The sequence below is a fragment of the Ochotona curzoniae genome, unplaced genomic scaffold (assembly GCF_017591425.1).
Source record: "Ochotona curzoniae isolate NIBS_2020 unplaced genomic scaffold, NIBS_Ocur_1.0 contig_3255, whole genome shotgun sequence".
Lineage (NCBI taxonomy): Eukaryota > Metazoa > Chordata > Mammalia > Lagomorpha > Ochotonidae > Ochotona > Ochotona curzoniae.
This window is the reverse complement of record NW_024465777.1, coordinates 832,030-856,955: the sequence shown is the minus strand read 5'-3', so window position 1 is coordinate 856,955 and position 24,926 is coordinate 832,030. Positions and strand designations below refer to the sequence as shown.

The 24,926-nt window shown below is 50.4% G+C and overlaps 1 protein-coding gene across 1 annotated transcript; it reads right to left on the bottom strand.

Moving 5' to 3' along the window:
- Positions 1-1,242: 1,242 nt before the first annotated feature.
- On the bottom strand, positions 1,243-20,442 carry LOC121156115 (chymotrypsin-like elastase family member 3B). Its single transcript, XM_040979728.1, has 8 exons — positions 20,403-20,442; positions 20,181-20,266; positions 19,117-19,214; positions 18,861-18,989; positions 17,529-17,665; positions 17,099-17,241; positions 16,377-16,529; positions 1,243-1,266 (listed from the first exon to the last, which is right to left on the bottom strand). The coding sequence occupies exons 1-8, from the start codon at positions 20,440-20,442 to the stop codon at positions 1,243-1,245; spliced, it is 810 nt and encodes a 269-aa protein (XP_040835662.1).
- Between the last annotated feature and the right edge of the window lie 4,484 nt (positions 20,443-24,926).

Here is a 24,926-nt window from a genome sequence, read left to right as displayed (position 1 = left end):
TAACCCATGGTGCTAAACTGTGGCACCCAAAAATGTAACTTCTAAAGGAAGACACAACAGAACACACCGGTTTAGAAAATGGTCCACGGGCCTGGCGCGGTGGCTCAAGTGGTTAAGGTCCTCGCCTTGCATGCCCGGGATCCCATATGGGCGCCAGTTCTAATCCTGGTAGCCCCCCTTCCCTTCCAGCTCCCTGCTTGTGGCCTGGGAAAGCAGTCGAGGACGGCCCAAAGCTTTGGGACCCTGCACCCGTGTGGGAGACCCGGAAGAAGTTCCTGGATCCTGGTTCGGATCGGCATAGCATCGGCTGTTGCGCTCACTTGGGGAGTGAATCATCAGACGGGACATCTTCCTCTCTGTTTCTCCTCTCTGTATATCCGCCTTTCCAATAAAAAAATAATCAAAATAAATCTTAAAAAAAAAAAGAAAGAAAATGGTCCACGCAGGTCCTACTGGGGCTGTTCCTGTGTTTTGAGTTCAGGAACAACTTGAACTCCAGTAACGAGGCTGTTCATTTCTAGGCCTACACAGCAGAGGTTATTCTGACCTCCCTGTCTGCTTGCTGGGCTCTGGCCTGGGCAGCACCACACGTGTCCCCGCCCCTGAGTGCGTATCCTCACTCTGCGGGAAGGACTCTCTTTGGTAGCCCAGCTCACCTCTGGACTCCCAGCCCCAAGCCTCCAGGGCAGGGAGCCAGGCAGTGGTTGCTGAATGCCTGTGCCATGCACATTTCTCTTTAAATAATGAACCACTTCAGGGCAGAACCCACGTGTCCCTCCCTCTCAGAGCAATGAATGATACCGAGTGAATGAATGACCACAGCCCTCCTGCATGTCAGGGGAGGCAGAAACCCCTGGTCCTTCCATTCTACCGCGAGCCTCCCGAGAGGGGACAGGCTCAGGCTCTCTGCAGGTGTCACTGTGTGCTGTGCCTGCATGGAAAAGCCACTGCTCTCTGGGGACTCTATCCTGGGGGACCTGCTTGTCCTCTTGTCCTGGGACTGCCTCAGTTTCCTCATTGAAGTCCTGGGTCTGAGGACCAAGAGGCTGGTCACATCACAACTGTTCTGCGGGCCTCAGTTACGCTTGTCCTCAAGGTGAGGCTGCCTCTGGTCTCATCCCTGCACATCAGCTCTCAGATCTCAGGAACAGGCCAGAGGGGAAGAGGCAATGGAGGAAAGAGAGCCAACTCGGGACCTGCTGAGAGACCTTTATTCTTTATAAACATGTGGGATCAGCGCCGCTAGCTGAAGTCAATCCCAGTGATCTGGAAACACAAGAAGACAGAACAGTGGAGTTAGCATCACAGATTCTAGAGTCAAAGCAGCTGGGGTGAGCTCCCAGCCTGACCACTCACCCCCGTGTGACCCGGGAGAGTGACATGTGCTCTCTGAGCCTGTTTCCTCTAATGGCAGTAGTGAACACACTACTTACTTCTTTTTCTTTTAATTGTACTGCTTTTTGTTATTATCATTTTATGATACAGTTCCACAGGATTTCCCTCATCCCTCCCCAATTCCCTCCCCCCTCACTGAGTTCTCTATATCATTACTAACATGACATCCTGTTGTCAAGATATTGTAAATAATTTCATTGGGAGTCCATTTTGTCCGAAAGTAGAGATGCATACTGCATTGCATCCTCACATCTGGATATGATGGTCTCCATTACACAGTTACTATATATCCCCTTAAATGAAAAGCAACAATATAAAATCAACAACAGGAAGAAAAATAAGAAATTCTTCCACAGTAAAGAAAAGTTAAAAGAATATACCTCTTCCAAAATTGCCCTAAAAATGATACTTAAAGATGTTCTCTTGACAGAGAAGAGAAGCAGTTCCTACCCAAACCAAAGGCAAATGCGAGGAACATCCCTGTAAAATAGCAGAAGGCTACATCAATGACAACCCATTGCTAAGATGTCAGGACCAAATTACCATCCATACATATTAACTCTGAATATAAATGGCTTAAACTCATCAATCAAACGTCACAGATTAGTAGACTTGATTAAAACACAAAACTCATCTACTTGTTGCCTACAGGAGACATCTCACCAACATATAGCGGAAACTATATCTCACAGATTTTTATTTATATTTTTGTTAGTTTCACCTCTTCATGGCATAGTACTTGCTTTGTTCAGGATAAAACATTACCCAAGGATCCCATCACTGTCCCTAACGCACATTTACATGGTCTCTAATTGATGACCACTGCTGATAAACATGGACAGAATCAACCCTGACCAGCTGTTCCCTGATGATGCTAGGTTCTCAGTTCCCCCATCAGAGCTAACAGCATCCCTCACCGTTATCATTCCACAACTCCTCCACCAGGTGGCGGTGTGCCTCCTGTCCTCCAGGACAAGTAAGGACCAGAGGACACACTGAGAAACTCTCACTGACAAGAAGTTCAAAGCTCCATCCAAAGCCTGGGAAGTTCTGAGCACACACAGAGCAGAACCATCCCCGTGTCCCTCAGGAATGCCCCTTCCAGGGTCCCTGCAGCTACCCACCAGGATCTGACCTTCCTCCGAGTCCCCCAGCCTCTCTCTGGAGAGCCCCCAACTTGGAGCCCTCTCAGCTGCCCAGTCCTCACTTTCTCGATCCACTCAATGAAGCACCACACGCGCGAACACCGTGGGCTTCTGGGGGTGTTACAGCCACGGGCGGAACCAAAGCTGACTGTGTGTGGACTTCCCACTCAGTATATTCTCCAGGACAGTTGAGGGGTCCTCCAGAGTCACCCTGTGATGGTCAGAGGAGAGGGACTGAGCCATGTCTCAGCTGGAAGGAATTCTCCCTGACCTGGGGTTGCAGACACACCCACACTGCTGCACCTCCCCCAGCCTCAGGGCCTCAGCTGGCCAGGACCAGGGTCTGTGCTATCACAGCTGCTGAGCAGGAAGGGACCCACACAGGACCTCAGCACAGCCCCTGGCACAGAGGGAGCCCCGAGAGACGCCAGCGCCCCCTGCTGGCAGCACCTTCCCTGCTGCCTAGGAGGACTCAGCTCCCACAGCACAGTGGTTGAGGATCCCTGCAGAGCCCAGAGTGGGTGACTCCAGGTGGTGGTGCGAGTGTCCCTGCTGTGCTGCTGGGGAAGCCTGAGCAGGAGGAGGGACAGTGATGGTCCCAGGTGAGGGGGGCGTGTGAGCTGGGTGAGGTGGGCCAGGAGTCAGGGTGTGTGGGCTGTGCTTTCTGCAGGTCCTGCCTGGCCTGGGGCCTGACTGTGGACAGCAGAGAAGACCTCTCTACTCCATGTGGATCGCAGAGTGAACTTTGGACTCTGAGCACTACCCATTTCATCAAGGACAGGTGGGAGCTGACTCATGTAGCATCCAAAGACGGAGCCCCCGCCAGCACACACTATGCTCTGTGTCACTGAGGAGCCCTACCAGTCCAGAGGGACCTGGGATCTTGTCTTTCCCCAAACTGTCTTCCTGTGCGTTTCAGGGAGGATTGGAGAATGGCGGGGGGTAGTGAGAGGAATCACCTGGAGTGAGTTGGTCACGTGTGCACACTCTAGGTGTTTGGCCTGGGGTGGGAGCTTGGCATAGGATGGTGGACATGGCCATGCAGAGCCATGGTGGGGTCAGACAGCACGTGAGGCTGTCTCCCCAAATGGCTGCAATGGATGGAGCTGACCTGATCCAAAGCCAGAAGCCAGGAGCCTCTTCTGGGTCTCCCATGCAGGTGCAGGGTCCCAAGGCTTTGGGCTGTCCTCGACTGCTTTCCCAGGCCACAGGCAGGGAGCTGGATGTGAAGTGGGGCTGCCGGGATTAGAACCAGTGCCCATAGGGGATCCCAGAGCGTTTAAAGTGAGGACTTAAGCTGCGAGACCACTGCGCCAGGCTCTGGTGACAGGATATTTCATCAACGCTGGCTAAGCTGTTGCTTGAAAAAGCAGCATCCCATTTGCGTGCCTGCTGTGCCATGCTGCCCTTGTGATTCAGCTCTCACTGATGAGCTGGGAATAGCATCACAGGGTGACCTGTGTGTTTAGGCCCCTGTACTCGTGTGGGTGACCAAGAGGACTCCCTTGGCTTTGTCCTGACCCAGTACTGGCCATTGCTGCGGTCTGGGGAATGAACCAGCTCATCGAACCTATTGTTCTGTCTGTCCCTCTCTCTTTGTAATTATGACTTTCAAATAAAGAAATAAATCATACAAAATGTATATGAAGCCCCCGCATCCACACTCCTCCCCTTCTGGAAACAGGAATTTCCAGGGAAGATCAGGGTGAGCTCTACCGTGGCCTCAGCCTGAAGCAAAGCAGGCTGTTTGCACTGGGCGGTGGAAGTTCAGGTGGGGATTGGGGGCTGGGGTGGACTGGAGGAGTTGGGTTGGTAAGGGGAATGTGAGGAATCCGTGGAGCCTTGTGGGAAGGGGGTCAGTTCCACCACTTTGTCTCCCACTAGATGGGGTCTCCTGGACACCCGTCTTTTCCCTCACTCATCTTCAAATTCCCAGTGTCTAGATGGGAGCCTGGCACAGAGCAGGGTCAGCAACAATATTGATCAAAGAGACAATGCCTGAATGAATGATGCTGAAGGTCTCCCCACACATCCTCTTCTCCCTCCCTGGCGGTGCAGTTGGCCTTGGCATCCACACAGGACACTCCGGATGTCCTTGAGTGTCCCTAGAAGCTCAGCAGTGGCACTGGTGGGGCTGGGGCCCTGGACAGCAGTGTCCTCCAGGATAGACTGTCCTGTCACCAATGACCCCACTGGAAGGGAGCCCACCGAGCAGGCGATCTGTCTGCTTTATGCACTGCTGGGACCTCCGCTCTCACAAGGGTAAACTGGGAGCATCCAATGAAGAGACAAATGTCACACAGCAGTGGGAAATGCAAGGTCAACCTGGGCTTCCTGGCTGCAGGACTTCTCAGGGCATCAAGCATGCCATCACTTGCTCTGAGTCACACAGGGAGGTCCCACAGTCTGCAGCTCTCCTACGATCAGCCCCTTCCCTGGCATCACAGCCTCAGGGAGGGGAAGGAGGCTGAGGATCAGGCAGGTGCCCTGTGTGTGGCAGGAAGCACCCCCATGGGACCCAGGCTTTGGCCTATGCAGGTAATTCCTGTGTGAAGGCAAACACTGGCTCAGGTGGAATCTGTGTGGCTCTTGGGAAATGGCCTTTTGTGGAGGGAGCAGGCCTGGCCATTTTCTAACAGCTGCTGCCATGTCTTCCTGCGCTGAGCTAACACGGATAGGGGAAGCCTCTCTGTGCCCTGCAGGGATGGTTTTGAGGTCCTTCTGACAAATGCATCTTCTACAAACATTTGTAGAACACAGACATGGTCCCAGACACTCTCCTTTCCCCTGGATCCGCTGGCAAGAAGACGTGAGGACCTGGCTGTTGGCAGCTCCCAGCTCAGTGGGCACAGCAGCAGGAGTGCAGCTCGGTCTCCACCTGCCTGTCCCCCTCTGCCTGTCCCTCCTTGCTTCTCTGGGTCGCTTTTGCTGATACAGAGACAGCGCTTGCTGCTTTTGATTCTGTCAAAGGCAGGTGCCAGCTGGAGACACTGGACAGGGAGCAAGCACAGTCAGGGCACCTGTGCCTCAGCTGCCTCCTCACAGCCCCACGTGTGCGCCAGGGACATTCCTCCCGACGGGGCCTTGCTGCTGCCCAGTGCCCTGCTTCCGGTCCAGTAACTGATGACGGGCAGCCTCAGCTCTCTGCTGTTGTTGGACTCGGAGATCACTGTCCCTTGTGAGTTTCTCCAGCTGTGTCCCCACTTTTATCAAATGTCCCTCAGTTCCCCTTCCAGGCTGCCATCTGTTCTCTTCTAGAACCTGACTAGTGATGCAGGCTTGGCTGAAGATCACAGAGACCAATCACAGGGCGTGTGATGAGATGATGTTTATTCCCCTCCGGTCCCAGACCCAAGCTGCCCCTGTGGCTCTGCTCTGGGACACCACCTCCTCGTGGTGCCTCATGGCCCCACTGTCCCTAGGTGACACTCCATCCCTAGGTGATGCTCTTACCCCAAGGACATCTCATGCATGGAGTTGTGTTCTCTACAATTCCTGAAGTCCTAACCCCTCTGAGTGCAGCCTCGTTTGGAACACGGTTACCATTAATGATGTGAGATACAGGACACGATTGCCTACATGCACTGTGACTGGTCTTTTGTAGAAAGGAGAAATAGCAGCCTGGTGCAGTAGCCTAGTGCCTAAAGTCCTTGCCTTGCATGCACTGGGATCCCATATGGGTGCCGATTTGTGTCCTGGCGGCCCCTCTTCCCATCCAGCTCCCTGCTTGTGGCCTGGGAAAGCAGTCAAGGATGGCCCAAAGCCTTGGGACCATGGACACACGTGAGAGACCTGAGGAAGCTCCAGGCTCCTGGCTTTGGATTGGCTCAGCTCCAGCCATTGCGGCCACCCAGGGAGTGAATCAGCAGATGGAAGATCTTCCTCTCTGTCTCTCCTCCTCTCTGTATATTTGACTTTCCAACAAAAATAAATTTAAAAAAAAAAAGAAAGAGAAATAGGGGCGCAGGGAGACTGCAGGGAGAGGGTGGTCCTCTACATGCGAAGGAGAGAGACCTGGAACAGACCAGTCCTGGTCCTTGCAGGAAGCCACCTGCTGACCCCTGGATGCTGGACTCCTGGCCTCTGGAACTGCTGCTCACTGGACTGCTGTGTGAGTCTGAGGCCTCATGGTGGCAGCACTAGCAAAGGAACTCAGCCCAGCACTGCTCCAGCCCCACAGCCACTCTGCAGACAGGAGGGGCAGGCCTCCTCACTGAGCACCCAGCCTGGGGTCTGCACCCACCTCCTCTGCACTTGGCCTCACCTGACTGTTGTGGAGGGAGGGAGAAGTGGTTTTCCTTCTACCCAGCCCTGGGCATGGGGAAGAAAAGGGAAACAGCTACTGGGGGATGCCATAGACTTCTGCCACAAAATTCGAGTATTTTCAGGTGAAACTGCAGGAAGCCCTTTGCAAGCTACACATGTGGGAGGTTTTGTGTTTTTGTGTTTTTTGTTTGTTCAATCTGAAGGGACTTGCCTTGCAGTGGAGGCGCTATATTGACCCAAGACTTGTGCCTTGGTGCCTTGCTGTTCCCAGGCTCTGCCCTGCACAGGCTGCCAGCTTCCTTCCCGGCCTGGGATGCTTGTGGTCAGGCCCTTGAAATGCAATTGAACAGAACCCAGGGAATTAGGCACTCATGTTAGGGAAATGCTAGGAAGCCACCTCCCAGGATCACAGGACAGGGGGACAGGGGGACAGGGGGACAGGGGGACAGAAGGGGCAGATGCCAGGATCCAGAGTCCTGCCTGGTGAAGGTGGGATCGGCCTGGGACTTTTGGGGAGAGCAGGTGTAGGGAGAGACCTGCTCTGGCTGTCTTCTTTGTACCTTCCCATCTTTCTACACCTGCTGTACCAGGAACTTGCTGCTTCCCACCCACAAGACAATGAGAGACAGATCTAGGGCTGGGGCTTCTGCGGGAAGCGAGGACGAGATGGGACAGAGATCCCCGCAAGGCAGGGGCCCCAACCCACAGGGAGCCTGGAAGGGTTTTCAACAAGACAAGTGCAGGGTCCGTTCGAGTTTGCCCAGTGGATGTCTGGCTGTTGAATGGAGAAGAGTGTGAAGCAGAGCAGGAACTCCAGGGCCAGCCCAGGTGGGAGTCTGCAGATATCCAGGTATCCAGGTGTGGGCAGGTATCCAGGTGTGGGCAGCGGAGGAGCAAGTAGGCTGGGGACGCGGACAGGAAAGGCCTGGCACTGACAGAGGGACTCAGTGGGATGTGACACACATCTCGATGTGCACAGTGTACACACGCCCACACACACACTCAGCAGTGCTGTGTCTCCCACAGCTTGGCTACACTCGGCTGGCATTTGCCTTCCTCTGACACCTGTCTTTAGAGAGTGCTATATTCTTAGAAAGCTTTGGGCACAAGCAACAGACGGCCTCATTCCAGCAGTCCTGAATGTTGTTGGCGGTCTTCTCACTGAGCTGGAAGCAGGGGCAGCCAGTGGCTGGTGAGTTCAGCTGCCTGGCATTTTCACCGCAGACCCTGGCTCTTGCCTGCTTGTGTTCCATTGGCCTCACTGTGCTGGCCTCTCCCCCTGGTCTGTATCCTTTCCGGACCCAGGAACAGATGGTAGCAGGAGTCAAGTTCAGGCAGTGTCTGTAATGAGCCCCAGAGGAGCATGAAGAAGAGCCGTGGAGGAAGGTGAGGAGGGAAAGATGGTCAAGATGGGGATGTTCGGGCAAAGGCCACCAGCTCACCAGGGCACTCTGGGAGTTTCCGTCTCCCCGTTCAAGGAGAGGAGGTGCTGGTCCCCTCACCATGTATCGTCCCACAGGATACCTCGTGTGTCCAGGGAAGCTTCCTGTTCTGCTCCTCCCATGCCCAGAGCAGCATGCACAAGCACACGCCCAGAGTTCACACCCATGTACACACTCCTCACAGACACAACCCAGGGCGTGCGCACACACACACACACACACTACACAGCACATTACAGATCACATGACCCACCTGCTACCAAATGCACACTTCTCACTGCTCCTTAGCCAGCCTGTGGCCAGGGCCTGGAAAATGCCGGCACATTTAACATTTCTGAAAAGACCCAAACTCAGAATCCCTCAGGTGGAGCTGCCAGCCTCAGTTACAGGGTAGGATCCAAGAGGACAGTGCCAGGGGTTTCTTCCCACAGCGGCCCTGGTGCCCTCCAGCCCAGCATGTAGCATCTCAGGTGAGCAGCAGGGGGCGCGCGTGAGCCATGGTCCTCACTGCTGTTTGTTCTAAGGAAAGTTCTCACCACCAGCTCCTCCTGGAGGTCCAGAGGAGTGTTGGAGATGCGCTCACATGTCCTGACACGGAGATGGAGCTTGGTTTATGTTAGTAGAATGGATAACAAGTGGGTAGATGCGAGGGTGAATGGAGGACTGGGGTAATAGAGAGAGAGGAGATAACCCAGAAGAGAGAAGCAGGTACTTGACACGCTGGCTGAGATGCCACTTGGGACACTGTGTCCCAAATCAGAGTGGGCACTGCAGGTGCTCTGACTGCACCTGTGCCCTTGGAAGGGAGCAGGTGACGCCTCAAGCAGTCGTGTCTTGTGTTAAGAAATCTTTCTCTGATGCCTCTCAGGCACCTTGCTTTAAGTTCCTGATATTTCTTGGCCGCTTGAGACTGGCACCTCCACAGATAGCTTACTGGGATAACAAAGTTCTTTGTCCTTTTGCTCTGAGAGCTCTAGGGGGTGTTACTGGGCACCCTCTGGTCTGGTCAAAACATGAGCAGTGGAGCCACAGAGCCAGGCTCGGTGTGAATTCTGGCTCTGCAGAGCTGTGCAGGCCTCGGCAGGCTGCCTGACCTTTCCAGCCACAGTTTTCTCAGCTCAGGCAGCACAGTTTGTCCCCTGAAGGGTTATGAACTGCAAACGTTAGCAAACTGAAGTGTCTGTTACAGTCTCACCTCCAGGAGGACGGGACCCTGCGTCGGAAGGCCTTCAAAACTTCTCAAACATTTACTGAATGTCCACTCCGGTCCCTTCAGATACACCACGCCGTGTAGCACAGCACACATCACGTTGGGAACTTCACTGTTTATAAGCAGGTAAAGCAAACAGCAGCAGTCTCTATAAACCACACTCAGCACAGTTTTTCCGAATAAATATGGGAGAATAGTCCTGAACAGGTGAGAATAAACCCTCAGTTACATGGAACATCAGGAGGAAAAGCTCCGGTAAGGCTTCCAGGAGGAAGAAACACATAAACTGGGTGTGTCTGAGTCACAAGACCCTGAGAGCAGAGTGCTGGTTTCAGCTAGAGGAGGAGTAGAATCTTCCATTTTGTTCATGTTTGTGAACATGTCATTTAGGAACACCAATACTGCCCTGTGCTCCAAGGTGCGCTGTCAGCGGGAACCAGGTAATGTTAGGGAGCTCAGTCTGCAACTAGCCTGATAACAGAAGACTAAATGGACATTCCCCACTAGGGAAGTAGGCATGGGTTTCTGCTTCTTATATAAAAGACCTGGTTGCGTTTCTAGCTCCCACTTTCAACCCAGCCCAGTCTTGGCCATTGCAGCAATTTTGGGAGTGTACCAGTGGGGTGAGAGTGCCGGCTGTCTCATAGTCACTCAAAGGAAAAAGAAATAGATAACAAAAATACCTGTGTATGCTGGGCTGAGATTGTGCTGCAGTGTTAAGACTGCCTTACAATATACAGATCCCATGACAGAGCACTGGCTGGAGTCCTGGCTGCTCCACTTCTGATCTAACTCCTTCCTAATGCATCTCAGAAGGCAGTGGAGGACAGCCCAGGTACCTGGGTCATGTCGTCCAAAGCTGTGAGAGACCTGAACTGGCTGACCCAGATGGACTTCCGGGTTCCTGACTGCAGCCTGGAGAAGCCCTGACTGTTATGGCCATTAGGAGGGTCAACCAGCACATGGAAGATCTTTTCCTCCCTCTGTCTCATCCTTTCTCTCTGACATTCTGTCTTTCAAATAAACAAAACTAAATAATAAAAACTATATTTCCCTGAGTCCAGCGTGGTAGGCTAGCTGCTAAAGTCCAACCTTACATGCACTAGGATCCCATATGGGTGCTTGTTCATGTCCTGGAGGCCCTGTTTCCCATCCAACTCCCTGCTTGTGGCCCGAGAAATCAGTAAAGGAGGCCCAGGGCCTTGGGACTCTGCACCTGTGTGGGAGACCTGGAAGAGGCTCCTGGACCCTAGCTTCAGATCAGTAAGCTCTGGCCATTGTGGCCGCTTGGGGAGTGAACCAGTGGGCAGAAGATCTTTTTCTCTGTATCTCCTTCTCTCTGTATATCTGCATTTCCATAAAAATAAATAGACTATAAAAAATTATTTGCCTAAGTAGAAGTCTATAAAATGTAGGCACTAATAATGTCCTTTAAAAATTGAATCATTGACTCTGTAGATTAAAGGAACTAATTATTGACTTGAATGATTTCTAAATGAGAATCAAGTGTTGACATCCTGTGGTTTAAAAGGAAGCATAGAAGCAATGGTCTCTATCATTTGTAAAAGGGAACTGTGCAAATGACATTGTGCTGTGTCAAGAACCTGTTGGCTTCCTATGATTTAGAAATCAAAAGCAGGACTTTATGCCAGTGACACCAGGTACAAATCAAATTACTGACTAGGTGTTATTTCAAAAAACTTGCATACTCTTTGAAGATTTTTTCATAAAAGTAGAAGTGAATTGAAGACCAAATTGTTGGCAGTGTTTGCTAAGATTTCCTGCCTGTTGGCTGCCCGTGTGTGGTGAGCAGGGTCACAGCTGTTTCCAGGCTTTCCTGAGGCTGGGGACGTACCTATGTACCTGCCCACTAATCTCATTCCATCATTCTGAAGCTGATATGGACGCTCCAAGGGCCCTCATGGTTCTCAGGAAGAAGTGGACACTCAGGCTTTACATCCCGGCTGTTGGTTACATGTCACCAGAGCTGAGTGTGCCTTGGTCACAAGGACCATGGTCTGTGTGTTCCAGAGACCTACCCATCCTGCTCATGATGCTGAAGTCTGCTCTGCCTGCGTACCTGTGCTGCCCTCCTCCAGTCCTTGCCACACTACCTATTGGGCTTTTGTTAGACTTGGAGTGAGGGTAATGGCTGGAGCAGGGCTTTATAGGGGAGCCTGAGACATCAGAAGTGACCTTAGAATATATGGAGAGAGATGTCCTATGTGAGGAGAGCAGTGGGTGATAACAGAAGAAGCAGGGACTTGTGAGAAGTGCTGTTGGCGCTGTCCCATGGAGAGCAAGGTGGCCATTGGTAAGATGAGAATGAGCACATCTCTCACTCAGCCACCACAGCACTTAGGACAGTCTCTAGGGAAACTCCCACACAGGTGCACCTGCTCACACGTGAAGGACATGGATGGGGAACTGTGTATAATCACAGGAGAAGGACCCTGCTCTGGGTGGCCATCAGTAGGCACACGCACACACACACGCGCGCACACACACACACACACACACACACACACACACACACACACACCGTAGTCATGAACTCAAGAGCAAACAACATGAACTCATTAGGAAACTAAGGTCATGAGGAAATACCAAGCTGCAGGACAGCCCATTCAGCAGGAGGCCAGGCTTGTTTTAAATGTTTATTTAATTTTAATTGCAGGAAGATTGAAGAAGAGACAGAAAGATCTCCAATGGCAACAAAATCCATAGCTGAACTGATCCCAAACCAAGCACCAGGAACTTCTTTCAGGTCTCCTATGTGGGTGCAGGGTCCTAAGGACTTAAGTAATCCTCTGCTGCTTTCCCAGGCCATAATCAGGGAGCTGGATGGGAAGTGGAACAGCTGGGACATGAAGTGGTACCCACATTGAATGCTAGCTGAGCAGGTGAAGTCCAGCTGACTCCAGCCGGGCTTGTTTTAAAGAAAACAATGCAGTGTGCTGCTGTGGGCATTTGCATAAGTGATCGCCATTCACCAGATGGAGGGGCAGGATGAACACCAAAGAGATAGCGTAGGTCCAACCCCTACAGCAGGCAACACCTGAAATCTTGATGGTGAGGACCACAGACCTTGTGTCTTGTCAGGGGCTGAGGGAGGTTCCATCCCCTGTTTAATCACTCTGGGCCAGGCTGGGCAGCATGGCAGTTGGACGAGAGTTTGTAAACCACGAGTACCTTCATGCTTCACCCTGGCCAAAGCAAGACACCTGCTGTGTCTGATATTAGGAGAGAGGGAAGAGATGCCCTATGATGTACCTGCCCTAGAGGAGAAGCAACGCTGCTTGGTGCACAGTGCCACACATCATGAGCTTTTAGAATATACACAGAAATCTTCCCTTTATAAACACTATATTTGAACTCTGAAGAGTAAATGTAAAATTTATCCATTTTGAGGAGATACTAACCTAGGCACTGTATTTTTCACATTGTCTCTTTGAACCATTTTTCTTTTACAGAAAATATTATTTTGTTTGTGTAAGTGCAGAGAGAGAATCTTCTACCTGCTAGTTCACTCTTCAAATGTTCACTCACTGTAGGTGGGGGCTTGGCCAGGTTGAAACCTGGACATTGAACTCCACTTACTTCTCCCATGTGGGTGTTAGCTGGCCAAGAACTGTGTCATATTAGGCTGTTTCTGAAGGAAAAAATTTAGAATAGAAGTGTTCAATTTGCTTTTTTCCTTTCTGTATCTCGCTTGCTGAGAATAGCTGAATAGATGTCTTTGGTAAATAATTAGGTTTAGTCGAAACTTAGGATACAAAGTACAAAAGCAGCTGAAGATGGGTATCTCAGAAGGAAATGAGATTAAGAAATTGTGAGGTGACGGAAAGTCCCCAGAGGCAGAAAGACCCTGACTTATCAGTAAGGATTCCAAAAGTCTGAGAAAAGCAAACTCGAGGGGAATTGTGATAAGGAATAGCATTCTTGTGAGGCTATGGTCATCAGAAAGCCCCTAATTTCATGGCTTTATGGTTTTAGGCTTTGACCTTTGTGTAAGTGATTTTGGCCTATAAAAAGCATGCTGTGTAGTGGCTTGGGGCTGATGTGCCAACCCTTCTGCGTGAGGAACTGGCCTCAGCCCCACCATGCTGGAATCTGAATAAATCCTCCTGCTTTTGCATGAAGCCTTGTCTTCGTTGATCATTGGGGAAACTCACCTTCTTTAGAGTCGCTAAGGCTGTCCTCACTTGGCGTGGCCTTACATTTCTATGGGAATATTGGCAGGGGGCTGGATTGGAGGTAGATAAGACAGGCCTCAAACCAGTGTTTATATGGGCTGCTGGTATAGCAGGCAATGCCTTAATCTTCTGTTTTACAATATAGGCCCTCCTTTAACCTTTTTCAAAACTGCACATGTAAAATTTAATGAAAAATTTCTCTGTTTGAAGTTAGAACCTCAAGACATGAAGTTCTAATCCACTGAGTGACTCTTTAGATACCCAGAATGACTGGGGCTGCAAGTTATTGTGGATAGGCCAGTCCTCCCTCATGGATGGCAGACATCCAAACTCCTGAGCCACCATCACCCTCTCCAAGGTCCTGGATTAGCAGAAGGCAGGTGTTAAGAACCAGAGCCAGGAATCAGCCAGGTACCTTTATGTCAGGTATGAGCTGTTGTTCCCTACGCTATACACCTGCTCCTTTGAAAGTGTGTGCATCTGTGTGTGTGTGTGTGTGTGTGTGTAATTTATTGTCCTACACTTACTTATTTGAAACAGAGAGGAGAGAGAGAGAGAGAGAGAGAGAGAGAGAGAGAGAGAGAGAGAGAGAAATCCGGCATCAAATGACCCTATTACTTGGGCTGGGCCAGGCTACAGCCTGGGACCTGGAATGCCATTTGGATCTTCCATGTGTGTGTCAGGGGTCCAAGTTGCTGGACCATCTTTTGCTGCTTTCCCAGGTTAATTATCAGAAAGCTGCATGGGAAGCAGAGCAGCCAGGGCACACCACACTCTGATTAGCCAAACCAGCACCAGCTTAACTACTGTGTACCAGTGCCAAGTCTAAGAGAAAGAGTACCAATAAACAAACAAACAAATAGAACACTGGAACTCACTGATAATGATGGTGATGGATGTGAGACCCCGCTGGGCTGTATCCTTTCGTGTTGTTCAGAGGAACCAGGAGCGTCAGGCATTGGGCTATGTTGGCCTTTCATCTGCTGACACAGCAGCGGGGCTTCTGACCTCCACTCCAGCTAGGCTCTGGCTGGTGTGCAGCACTGCCCGTGCCCCTGTCCCTGTGTGTTTCTCCTCACTCTGGGTCCACTCTGGACTCCCAGCCAAGGCTGCCATGGGCAGGTGGCCAGCCAGTGTTTGTGAACTCCTCTGCTGTGCACATTCCTCTTGTTTTTGTTTTTAATATATTTATTTTATGTGAAAGGCAGAGTTACAGAGAGAGAAGGAGAGGCAGAGAAATGATCTTCCATTTAGGACTTCTACATGGCCACCACAGCACAGCAGGGCTGATCTGAAGCCAGGAGCCAGGAAATTCTTCCAGGTCTCCCAAGCAAGAGCAGGTGCCCAGGACTTGGGCCATCCTCTACTTTTTCCCCAGGCCATCTGCAGGGAGTTGGTTCAGAAGCAGAGGAGTGGGGACTTGAACTAGTGCCTATATGGGATGCAGGCACTGCAGGCAGAGGCTTCACCTGATGCACCCAACACCAACAAATGCATTTCTCTGAAAATAATGAACCACTTCAGATCAGGAGCCATCTGTCCCTCTCAGAGCCCTCCTCTGAAATGAGGAATTAATGATACTGAGTGAATGAATGACCACAGCCCTCCTCCTCCTGCCAGGCAGAGGAGGCAGAAAGCCCTGGTCCTTTCACTCCATCACGAGCCTCCCGAGAGAGAACAGGCTCAGATTCTCTGCAGGTGTCACTGAGTGCTGTGCTGCATGGATTCACTCTATCTTGGGGGACCTGTTTGTCCAGGTTGTGCTGGGACTGCCTCATTTTCCACACTGAAAGTCCTGGGACTGAGAACCCACAGTCCCAGGAAATCCAAGAGGGTGGTCACTCCATCATGACTCCCTCTGTCTTGGAACCAGAATATTCTGTCCTCACATGAGAGGCTGACTCTGGTCTCATCCCTGTACATCAGCTCTCAGATCTCAGGAACAGGCCAGAGGGGAAGAGGCAATGGAGGAAAGAGACCCAACTCCGGACTTGCTGAGAGATCTTTATTCTTTATAAACATGTAGGATCAGCATGAGCATGGGTTGTTCTCAATATTCTGGAAATAAACAGGGAGGGACAGAACGTCCTGGTTAGCGTCATGGATTCTGCAGTCAGGGGAACTAGGGTCAGTCCCGGCCTGACCACTCCTTCCCTGTGTGAGCCGGGAGAGTGACCTGCCTCTCTGAGCTCAGTGTCCTCCTCTAGTGGGAGTGATAATCACAGTACTGACCTAGTGGGATTCCGGATTAAACCACTAACCAAGGCTCCATCACTATCCCTGGAGCACATTTACATGACCTCAAAGTGCTGGTTACTGACACTGTCATGCACAACAGTAACCCTCTGACCACACGTATCTGGGAGATGCTTGAGCCCTCAGCTTCCCCCACCATAGTCCTCACCATCCCTCACCATAATTACTCATTTCACATCTCCCCCACCAGACAGCCACATGACCCTCTGTCCTCTAGGAGAAGTAAGGAACCGAGCAGAAGACACACTGAGAAACCCTCTCTGAATATGGAAGTGCAAGCTCCACCCAAAGCCTGTGTAGTTCTGGAGCCACACAGAGCAGAGCACATCCACAGGCCGCAGGCCGCTCGGGAATGTCCCCCAGGACGACCCCCACTGCCCTTCTAGGATGGATCCCTGCCCCAAGTCCCCCAGCCCCTTTCTGGAGAACCCCCAAGCTGGAGCTCTCCCATCTGCTCAGTTCTCACCTCCTCAATCCAGGGAATGTAGGCTGACACACGGGTGAACACTGAAGGCTTTTTCGGGTAGTTGCAGCCAAGGGCAGAACCAAAGCTGACTATGCCGTCAACCTGCCACTCACAGTTCACTCCAGGGCAGTTGAGGGGTCCTCCAGAGTCACCCTATGATGGCCAGAGGGGTGGGGAAGAGCCACATCTCAGCTGGAAGGAATTGTCCCTGACCTGGGGGTTGCAGACACACCCACACTGCTGCACCTCTCCCAGCCTCAGGGCCTCAGCTGGCCAGGACCAGGGTCTGTGCTACCACAGCTGCTGAGCAGGAAGGGACCCACACAGGACCTCAGCACAGCCCCTGGCACAGAGGGAGCCCCGTGAGACGCCAGCGCCCCCTGCTGGCAGCACCTTCCCTGCTGCCTAGGAGGACTCAGCTGCCTCAGTACAGTGGTTGAGGATCCCTGCAGAGCCCAGAGTGGGTGACTCAAGGTGGTGGTGTGAGTGTCCCTGCTGTGCTGCTGGGGAAGCCTGAGCAGGAGGAGGGACAGTGATGGTCCCAGGCGAGGGGTCCTGTGAGGTGGGCCAGGAGTCAGGGTGTGTGGGCTGAGCTGACTTCCTCCAGGTGCTGCCTGGCCTGGGCCTGACTGTGGACAGCAGAGAAGACCTCTGTACTCCATCTACATGAATAACAGAGGTACAGCAGGACCCTGCTCCCCTTGAAGAATGAGTTGACTTACATTGCAGCTAGAGACCGTGTCCCCACCGGCGCACACCATGGTCTCTTTCACGGTGGAGCCCCACCAGTCTCGCTGGGAGCAGTGTTCGTAGTCCACCACGGGCAGCAGCCCCTGCTGCAGTTTGTTTGGCAGTTTTCCACCAGCTGCAGAGACAGAGAAAAATGAGGGCCTAGAGGGCAGGGTAAAAGCCCAGGGAGGGCCATGGTGGCCCATGATCTCCTGACCTGAGGGGTTTCCCAGTTACACCATCCTCATGTTCTGTGTGTGTCTATATCCCTGATCTAGCACATGGAAGACTCCCCAGGATGCTCAGTTGTGCACACTGTTTGTGAGCCTGGAGAAGGGAAAAGTCCCTTACCAGACCTGAAGTAATATGGGTCCCTGCCCCCCAGGCCCTGTCTTTCTGCCATGGTCCCTGGTCAACACGTACTGGAGAGCCGGCCCCAGCCAGTGACGTAGCATTTCATCTCATGGGGCGGGATGTAATCAGCAGGAGGGAGGCATGCAAGCTGGACCTCATCCGTCAGCTCGGCACATTCAGTCAGCTTGAGGAGGGCGATGTCATAGCTGTGGGGACAGAGGGGTCAGTTGGAAACGTGGCATTGTGGAATTTGAGGCTAATCCATTGCTTGTGGTGTTGGCATCACATGTGGGTAATGGTGCAACTTCTAGCTGCTCCACTTCTGATTCAGCCTCCTGCTTATGACCTGGAAAGCAGTGGAGGACGGCCCATGTGCTTGGGCTCCTGCCCCGATGGGGGAGACCTGGAAGAATCTTCTGGTTTTAGACTGGCACAGCTCTGGCCACTGCGACAATTTGGGAACTGAACCAGTGGATGGAGTCTTTTTCTCCTTATCACCCCATTACTCTGCCTTTTAATAATAAATAAAAAAAAACCTTTTACAGTTATGTATAGCCTGGTGGCCTGGAAACCCCTGCAACTTTCTTCTACTGTTATATTTCAGTAGCTTCCAGAAGCCCTCAGCCCTTGGCCTTTAACTGTCCTTGGTACCTCTCATGGTACTGTCCCTGGTGTCTCTAATGTCCCTGTGTCACTCATGATTTCACCCTCTAGGGCTGACACACAGTTATTAGGGGACAGGTGGCACAGTTGGTAGTGGCTGCATCCCCCATCACAGTGCCAGGTGCCAGTCTCAGCTGCTCCATTCCAGCTTCTTCTTCATGTGCACCTGCAGAAGCAGCTGGAGGCTCTGTTGTCTGAACTCTGCTTGCACATCCTGGCTGATTTCCAGCTTGCTGGCTCTCATCTGGTGCGGCTGTAAATCATGCAGGCATTTGGATTGGAGTCAGTAGATGGAACATTTCTTTCTCTCTCTGATTTTCAAATAAATAAAAATTAATGAATAAATGTTTAAGAAGGCAGCCATTATTCTGGGACCCAATCCCAGGCTCTGTTTCTGTGTCTGGCTGAGGCCTGAGGTCTGACATTACTTCCACAGTTCCCAGGTTAAGCTGGTGCTTGTGTCCCACAGACCACACCATGGAGACCACTGCTGTGCCTGGTGTCACTCTGGACATTTCTCTTGCGTTCACTTCCTATGGCCATAGACTCCCTGAGGGGGTGCACTGTGGTTTCCATGACAATAGTCTCTAAGTCCTGCATTGGGTTTGTAAGGTTTCTGCTCTTGGCTGTGATCTCACCAGAAAATGCTGAGCCACCCAGACACAGGTGAGGGACTAGATGAGCTATGGTCATGGAGGGAAGAACACAGGAGCCCGGTCCAGCTGGGAGCTCACTCACCCTTTGGCCACATTATTGTTGTTATAATTTGGGTGCACGATGGCCTTTTCCACAATGATGGTCTGCTCGGGTCCTTCTGTCACTGAGTTGTCGTACTCTCCCAACACGACGCGGTACGTCCCGCCGCTCCTGCCATGGCAGGGAAGATCAGCCTGGGCTTAACTGCCAAGCCTCTATAACCACCCCATGGCTTGAGTTGCCTGGGTCTCACATGTGATAAAGGACAGGGCAGGGGTGGGGCAGAAGGGGAACTCACACGACACAGTGGGCAGCAGTCATAACCCAGGAACGACCGATGAGGGTCCCTCCACAGATGAAGGACCAGCCTCCACTCGCCTTATATTCCAAGAGAGCCTGGAGACCCAGGAAGGATGATTCTGAGAGGTTTAGGACACAACTGTAGGTTGTGCAGTGTGTTCACAGAGAAGAGCAGCCCTTTCAGAGTCACACCTGCTCATGGAGGTCCTATCCTTTTCCCCAGGGATCACTGGGATGCTCAGTCTCTTCCCTGAGCACCTCAACATTCTCTGCACAGAGGGAATCTCCAAACCTTCTGTCCTCTGACAGCTGCTAAGATCCTCTGCTCTCCCAGGTCCCATTCTCCTACACCTCAGCTCTTCCAGACTTCCCGGAGCTTCTGAAGCACAGCTCACCCTGACTCGTTTTCTTCTCTTGTGGTTTCCTACTCATTCAGATTCTCAGTATTTCCCCGTGTCAAGATTTGTAGAACATGGACTATGGCCCCAGGCTGGCTGTGGTCTGTGCACACAGATGCTGACTGCACACAGGCTGCTCACTCAGGCACGCATGCTCTCTGGCTGCTTTCCTGCTGCAATGGCAGGGCTAAGTCACTGCTGGAGAAGCCATGTGGCTGACAGGGCTGCAGCACTCACTCTCTGCTCCCTCCCAGAATACACTGGCTGACTGTCCTGGGAATGTTCTGGGTTATGGACATGTTCTCTGTCTGCTGTCCAAGGTGGGAACCAATGGCCGGCCGCATGTGGCTCTAGAATCTTTGGACATGATTGAATATTTAAATTCACAATTGAAACCCTATGTGGTTAATGGCCACTATGCTTCACTCCACAGCAAGCCTCACCCTCAGTGCTGCCCTCCACTGCCCTGATCCAACTCTCCACTCTCTGTGCTCCAGACCTCAGAACCCTGCTGTGGGACTCAAGGACCTGGAACTGAGTTCCCAGCTCAGCCTCTACCCATTGTCTTGATTCCTATATTGTTGGATCAAGGCTGTAGGCCTTGCAATCAGTACTTGGTGTCCAGAGGCCATGCTGAGAGTCAGTGCACTGGTGTTGCTCTCACCTGCCAAGGCCAGCTGTAGGGCTCTGCATCCTCACCATTGACCACGCGGCTGGAGGGGTTGAAGGAAGGCTGGTCCAAGCCTGAGGCTGGAGAGGACAGGAGAGGCATCAATCAATCAGAGGATCCCCAACAGGAAAATGGGGCTGTGTGCCAGTCCTAGAGGGCCACAGATGGGCTTTGCCAGGGCAGCACAGGGAACACAGACTCAGGATGGGGGCTTACCCAGGGCCACAAGGAGGAGGGAGCTCAGCAGCCGGATCATTGTGTATCTGGAGAAGAAGGGAAGGAGAAACGGAACCTGGCCTCTAATATAGGGCACAGATAGGTGAGGGGGCTGGACTGGGCCCCACTCCAGAACAGGTGGTGGAGCACCAGATCTCCCATGGTCCAAGGCCACAGTCCCCACCAGCTGCACATGGAGGACTGAGAGCCAAAGGAAGAACTCAGGGCTAATTCACTGTGTGGCTGCATAGGTGGCACCAGGTGGCCAAGTGATAACAGAGGAGCAGGATAGAAAGTTGGCATCAGAACCTGCCACTTACCTCAGGAAGGGTCACAGGTGCTGGAACCCCTCATATCTGATTCCACATGTTGCATGTTCTGCCTCTTAGCTCTGACTCTCTGGGGTCACAGCTTCACTTCTTTGAGTTTCAGTTTTACCATCTCTAATATGGGATCAAGATTTGTATCCACCTAAATAGAGAAATTGGTTTAGCGGACTGGAAGAGAGGTAGCCAGAGATTGATTGAAACAAAAATCTCCTGTATACTGATTTACTCCCCAAATACCTGCAGCAGCAGAGGTCTGAGGGCTGGAGCTTCATCTGGGTCTCCAGGTGTGAGGAAGGAACCCAAGTGTTGATTCCATCACCTGCTGCTTCCAGAATGTGTATCAGCAGGATGCTGGAATCAGCTGCAAGCTGGGACTCCAACCCAGGCACTTAGATATGGGATGCAGGAGTCCCAAGTGGTGTCCTAACTGTCGTGCCAAAAGTTCACACATATGTGCTTTTCTAATTTAAGAAGAAGTGAAAGTGAAATACACAGAGCGGGAGAGAGAAATGAAAACACACACACACACACACACACACACACACACACACACACACACACACACACACACACACAGAAACAGACAACAGAGAGATCCATTCCATCCATCCGTTTGCTTCCCAACCTGATTGAGGATGGAACTAGGAACCAAGAGCTCAATGCAGGTCCCCCGCATAGGTGGTAGAAACAAAATGAGTGAAGCCAATGACACAGCCTTCCAGGCGTGCACTCTCTGGCATCTGCAAGCAGGAATAGGAGCTGAGATTCATAACCAAACATTTTGAAGGCTTTATCCACAAATCTAGACACCCACTCTTACAATTTTAAAGAATTTAAGACAGGGACCAGTGAGATGGCTCAGTGGCTAAATCCCATATGAGCAATGGTTCATGTCCTGTCTGTTCCACTTCCCTTCCAGCTCCTTGCTTGTGGCCTGTGAATACAGGGGAGGATCCCCCAAACCTTTGAAACTCTGCACTCATGGAAGATCTGGAAGAAGTTCTTGACTCCTGGTTTCACATGAGCTCAGCTCTCCCTGTCATGCCCACTTGGGGAGTACACCAGCAGACAGAAGAGCTTTGTCTCTCCTTCTATCTGTAAATCTGCCTTTCCAATAATAAATAAATAAATATTAAAAAATTAAGACAACCAAAATGTTAGGATGTACTTTCTCTGGATCATTAGCAACACTATATACAAAGGAAAACAGAGGCCTCATACACACAGGCTCTGGAGGATGTTTGACTCGCATCCAGGACACGGGAGAGATGTGCTGCTGCTGTTGGAGGTTGAAGCTTTGGTCTGGATTTTTGTGACATGCAAGCTGATGTCATGTGAGCCTGTTGCACCAAAACCTGGCTGCTTCTAGGAATATCTTGTGCAGGAGCAGTGGGAGCCAAATCCTTAAGAGAATCCCTGGGAGGAGGCAGTGTTTTATAAGAGCTAGTTTACTGTTGCCTGCAATGGCTGCATCTCAAGTGTGCCTGTTTGTGCCACAGCTGCTCCATTTCTGCTCCAGTTCCCCAGGATGAGCTGGAGGAGCGTCAGAGGATGGCCCAGGTGTTTGGGAGGTGAGAGGAATCTGTTGGCTTTGTCCTGACCAGCACTGTGCTTTGTTGCTATCTGGAGAGTAAATCAACAGATTGAAAATCTCCCAGGTGTTTGGGAGGTGAGAGGAATCTGTTGGCTTTGTCCTGACCAGCACTGTGCTTTGTTGCTATCTGGAGAGTAAATCAACAGATTGAAATCCTCATTGCTCTGTCCTTCCCTTTCTGCAAGTTTGACTTAAATAAATACTTTTTGTGAAAAAGGCATAAACCCCCATTCACACCCTTCCTGAGAAGAAGGAATTGCCAGGGACGATCAGGGTAAGATGTACTGTGTCCTCAGCCTGAAGCAAAGCAAACTGCTTCCACTGGGGGTGGAGGTTCAGGTGAGGGCTTAGGAGTTCTGGTTGGCAGTAGAAGGAGGGTTGTGGCTGGTGAAGGGAGTGTAGAACGGAGGTCTTTGTAGATAGGGGAATGGGGGCATGGGGAGACAGTGTAGGAGAGTGGATCCTACAAGCCAAGGAGGGGCCTGGATAGATCCCTCCTGGTCCTCAGAGGAAACCACCTGTTGACACCTGGACACTGGACTTCTAGCCTCCAGAACTGCTGCTCTCAGGACTGCTGTGTGAATGAGGCCCTTGAAAGCAGCTCTAGCAGAGGAACTCAGCCCAGTGTGGCTGCGGTGTAGCAGCCACACTACAGACAGGTGAGGTGGGTTAGGCTTCATCAATGACCACCCAGCCTGGGGTCTGCACCCGCCTCCTCTGCACTTGGTCTCACCTGGTTGCTGGGGAGGGAGGTGATGTGGTTTTCATTCTGCACAGTGTCACACACAGTGAAAATCCACTTATCATGGATGAAAAGGGGAAGGACTTTGGGGGCCACCACAAGGCTGTGCTGGGAGACACAGTGTTTTCAGATGCAGCCACAGGAAGACCTACCTAAGTCACACAATTGGAAGGATTTTTTCTTTTTTGAGCTTTACAATTTTAATTTATTAGAGGTAAGATATGAGAATATCTCAGAAATTTAATGACAAATGGAACTAAAAGATACATTTACTTTGCTGCAAAATAATTTTGACACCCATACATATGCAGAATCTTTGAAAGTTCATAGAAAATATATTTTGCATAAAAAATCTATGCATGAATTAAGCATTTTTAATTAATGTGACTTCTTTTTATTATTATCATGAAGCAGTTCCATAGGCCCAGGGATTTCACTAATCCCCTCCCCAAATCCCTATATCATTAATGCAGTATAGTACTTCATACACAGTCATATGTCCGACATTGTGGGCATGGACAATGGGAGAGAGGCCAGCATCCTATTATGAAGATATAGTAAACAGTTTCGTTGGGAGTCCATCTTAGTCTGGAAGTGGAGATAGCATACTACATTGTATCCTCACATTTGGATATGATAGTCTCCATTACACAGTTATTATACATCCTCTTAAATGAGAAACCACAATACAAAATCAACAAAAAGAAAAAAAATAGATATCTAAAACACCATGAAGTTAAATAACATGTTACTAGATATGATAATATTTTAGTCTCCATTACACATTTACTGTACATCCTCTTAAATGAAAAGCCACAATAGAAAATCATTAGCAGGAAGAAAAATAGAAATTTACAATGCCATGACGTTAAATTACATGCTGCTAGATATCATAGTCTCCATTACATAATTACTATACATCCCGTTAAAAGAAAAGCCAAAACAAAATCAACAACAGGAAGAAAAAAACCAAAGAAATTAACAACACCATGAAGTTAAATAACATGCTACTGAATGACTAATGTGTCACTGAAGAAATGAAAAAGAAACCAAGAACCTTCTTGAAGAAAATGATGCTACTGCATGATCTATGAGTCATTGAAGAATTTAATCAGAAGAAAGAGTTTTGAAACTAACAAAGAAAAGAAGGAGATGAAACTAACAAAAAATCAAAATCCATGATATATATTTTCTGTTGATCTTTGTTGTGGAAATATGTCTTCTGTAGGCAACAAAGATGATTTTGTTTTTTAACCCAGTCTACTAATCTATGACGTTTGATTGATGAGTTTAAGCCATTTATATTCAGGATTAATATGAATGGGTGGTAGTTTGGTCCTGTCATTTTAGCAAAGGGTTGTTCATTGGAGTAGTCTTCTGTTGTTATTTTCCTAGGATGTTCTTCACATTTGCCTTTGGTTTTGGTGGATGCTATTCCTCTTCTCTGTCAAGAGAACATCTTTAAGTATCATTTGTAGAGCATGTTTGGAAGAGGCATATTCTTTTTACTTTACTAGGGAGAATTTAATTTCATTTTCAAAGACAAAAAAAAATTTTGTTGGGTACATTAATCTGGGCCGACAATTTTTTAGAATCTGGAATATTTTGCTCCCTTCTCTTCTTGCCTGTAGAGTTTCCTGTGAGAGGTCTCCTTGAGTTTCATTGTCAATTGATTTTTTTTTTCACGTGCCCATTTAAGGATCTTTTCCTTATGTTCGATTGAAGAGAGCTTGATTATTGTGTGTCGTGGTGAAGATCGCTTTTGGTCAGCCCTACTGGGAGTTCTTTGCCCCTGCTGGATGCTGTTTCCCAATTCTTTCCCTAGATTAGGGAAATTTTCCCTTATGATTTCATTAAAT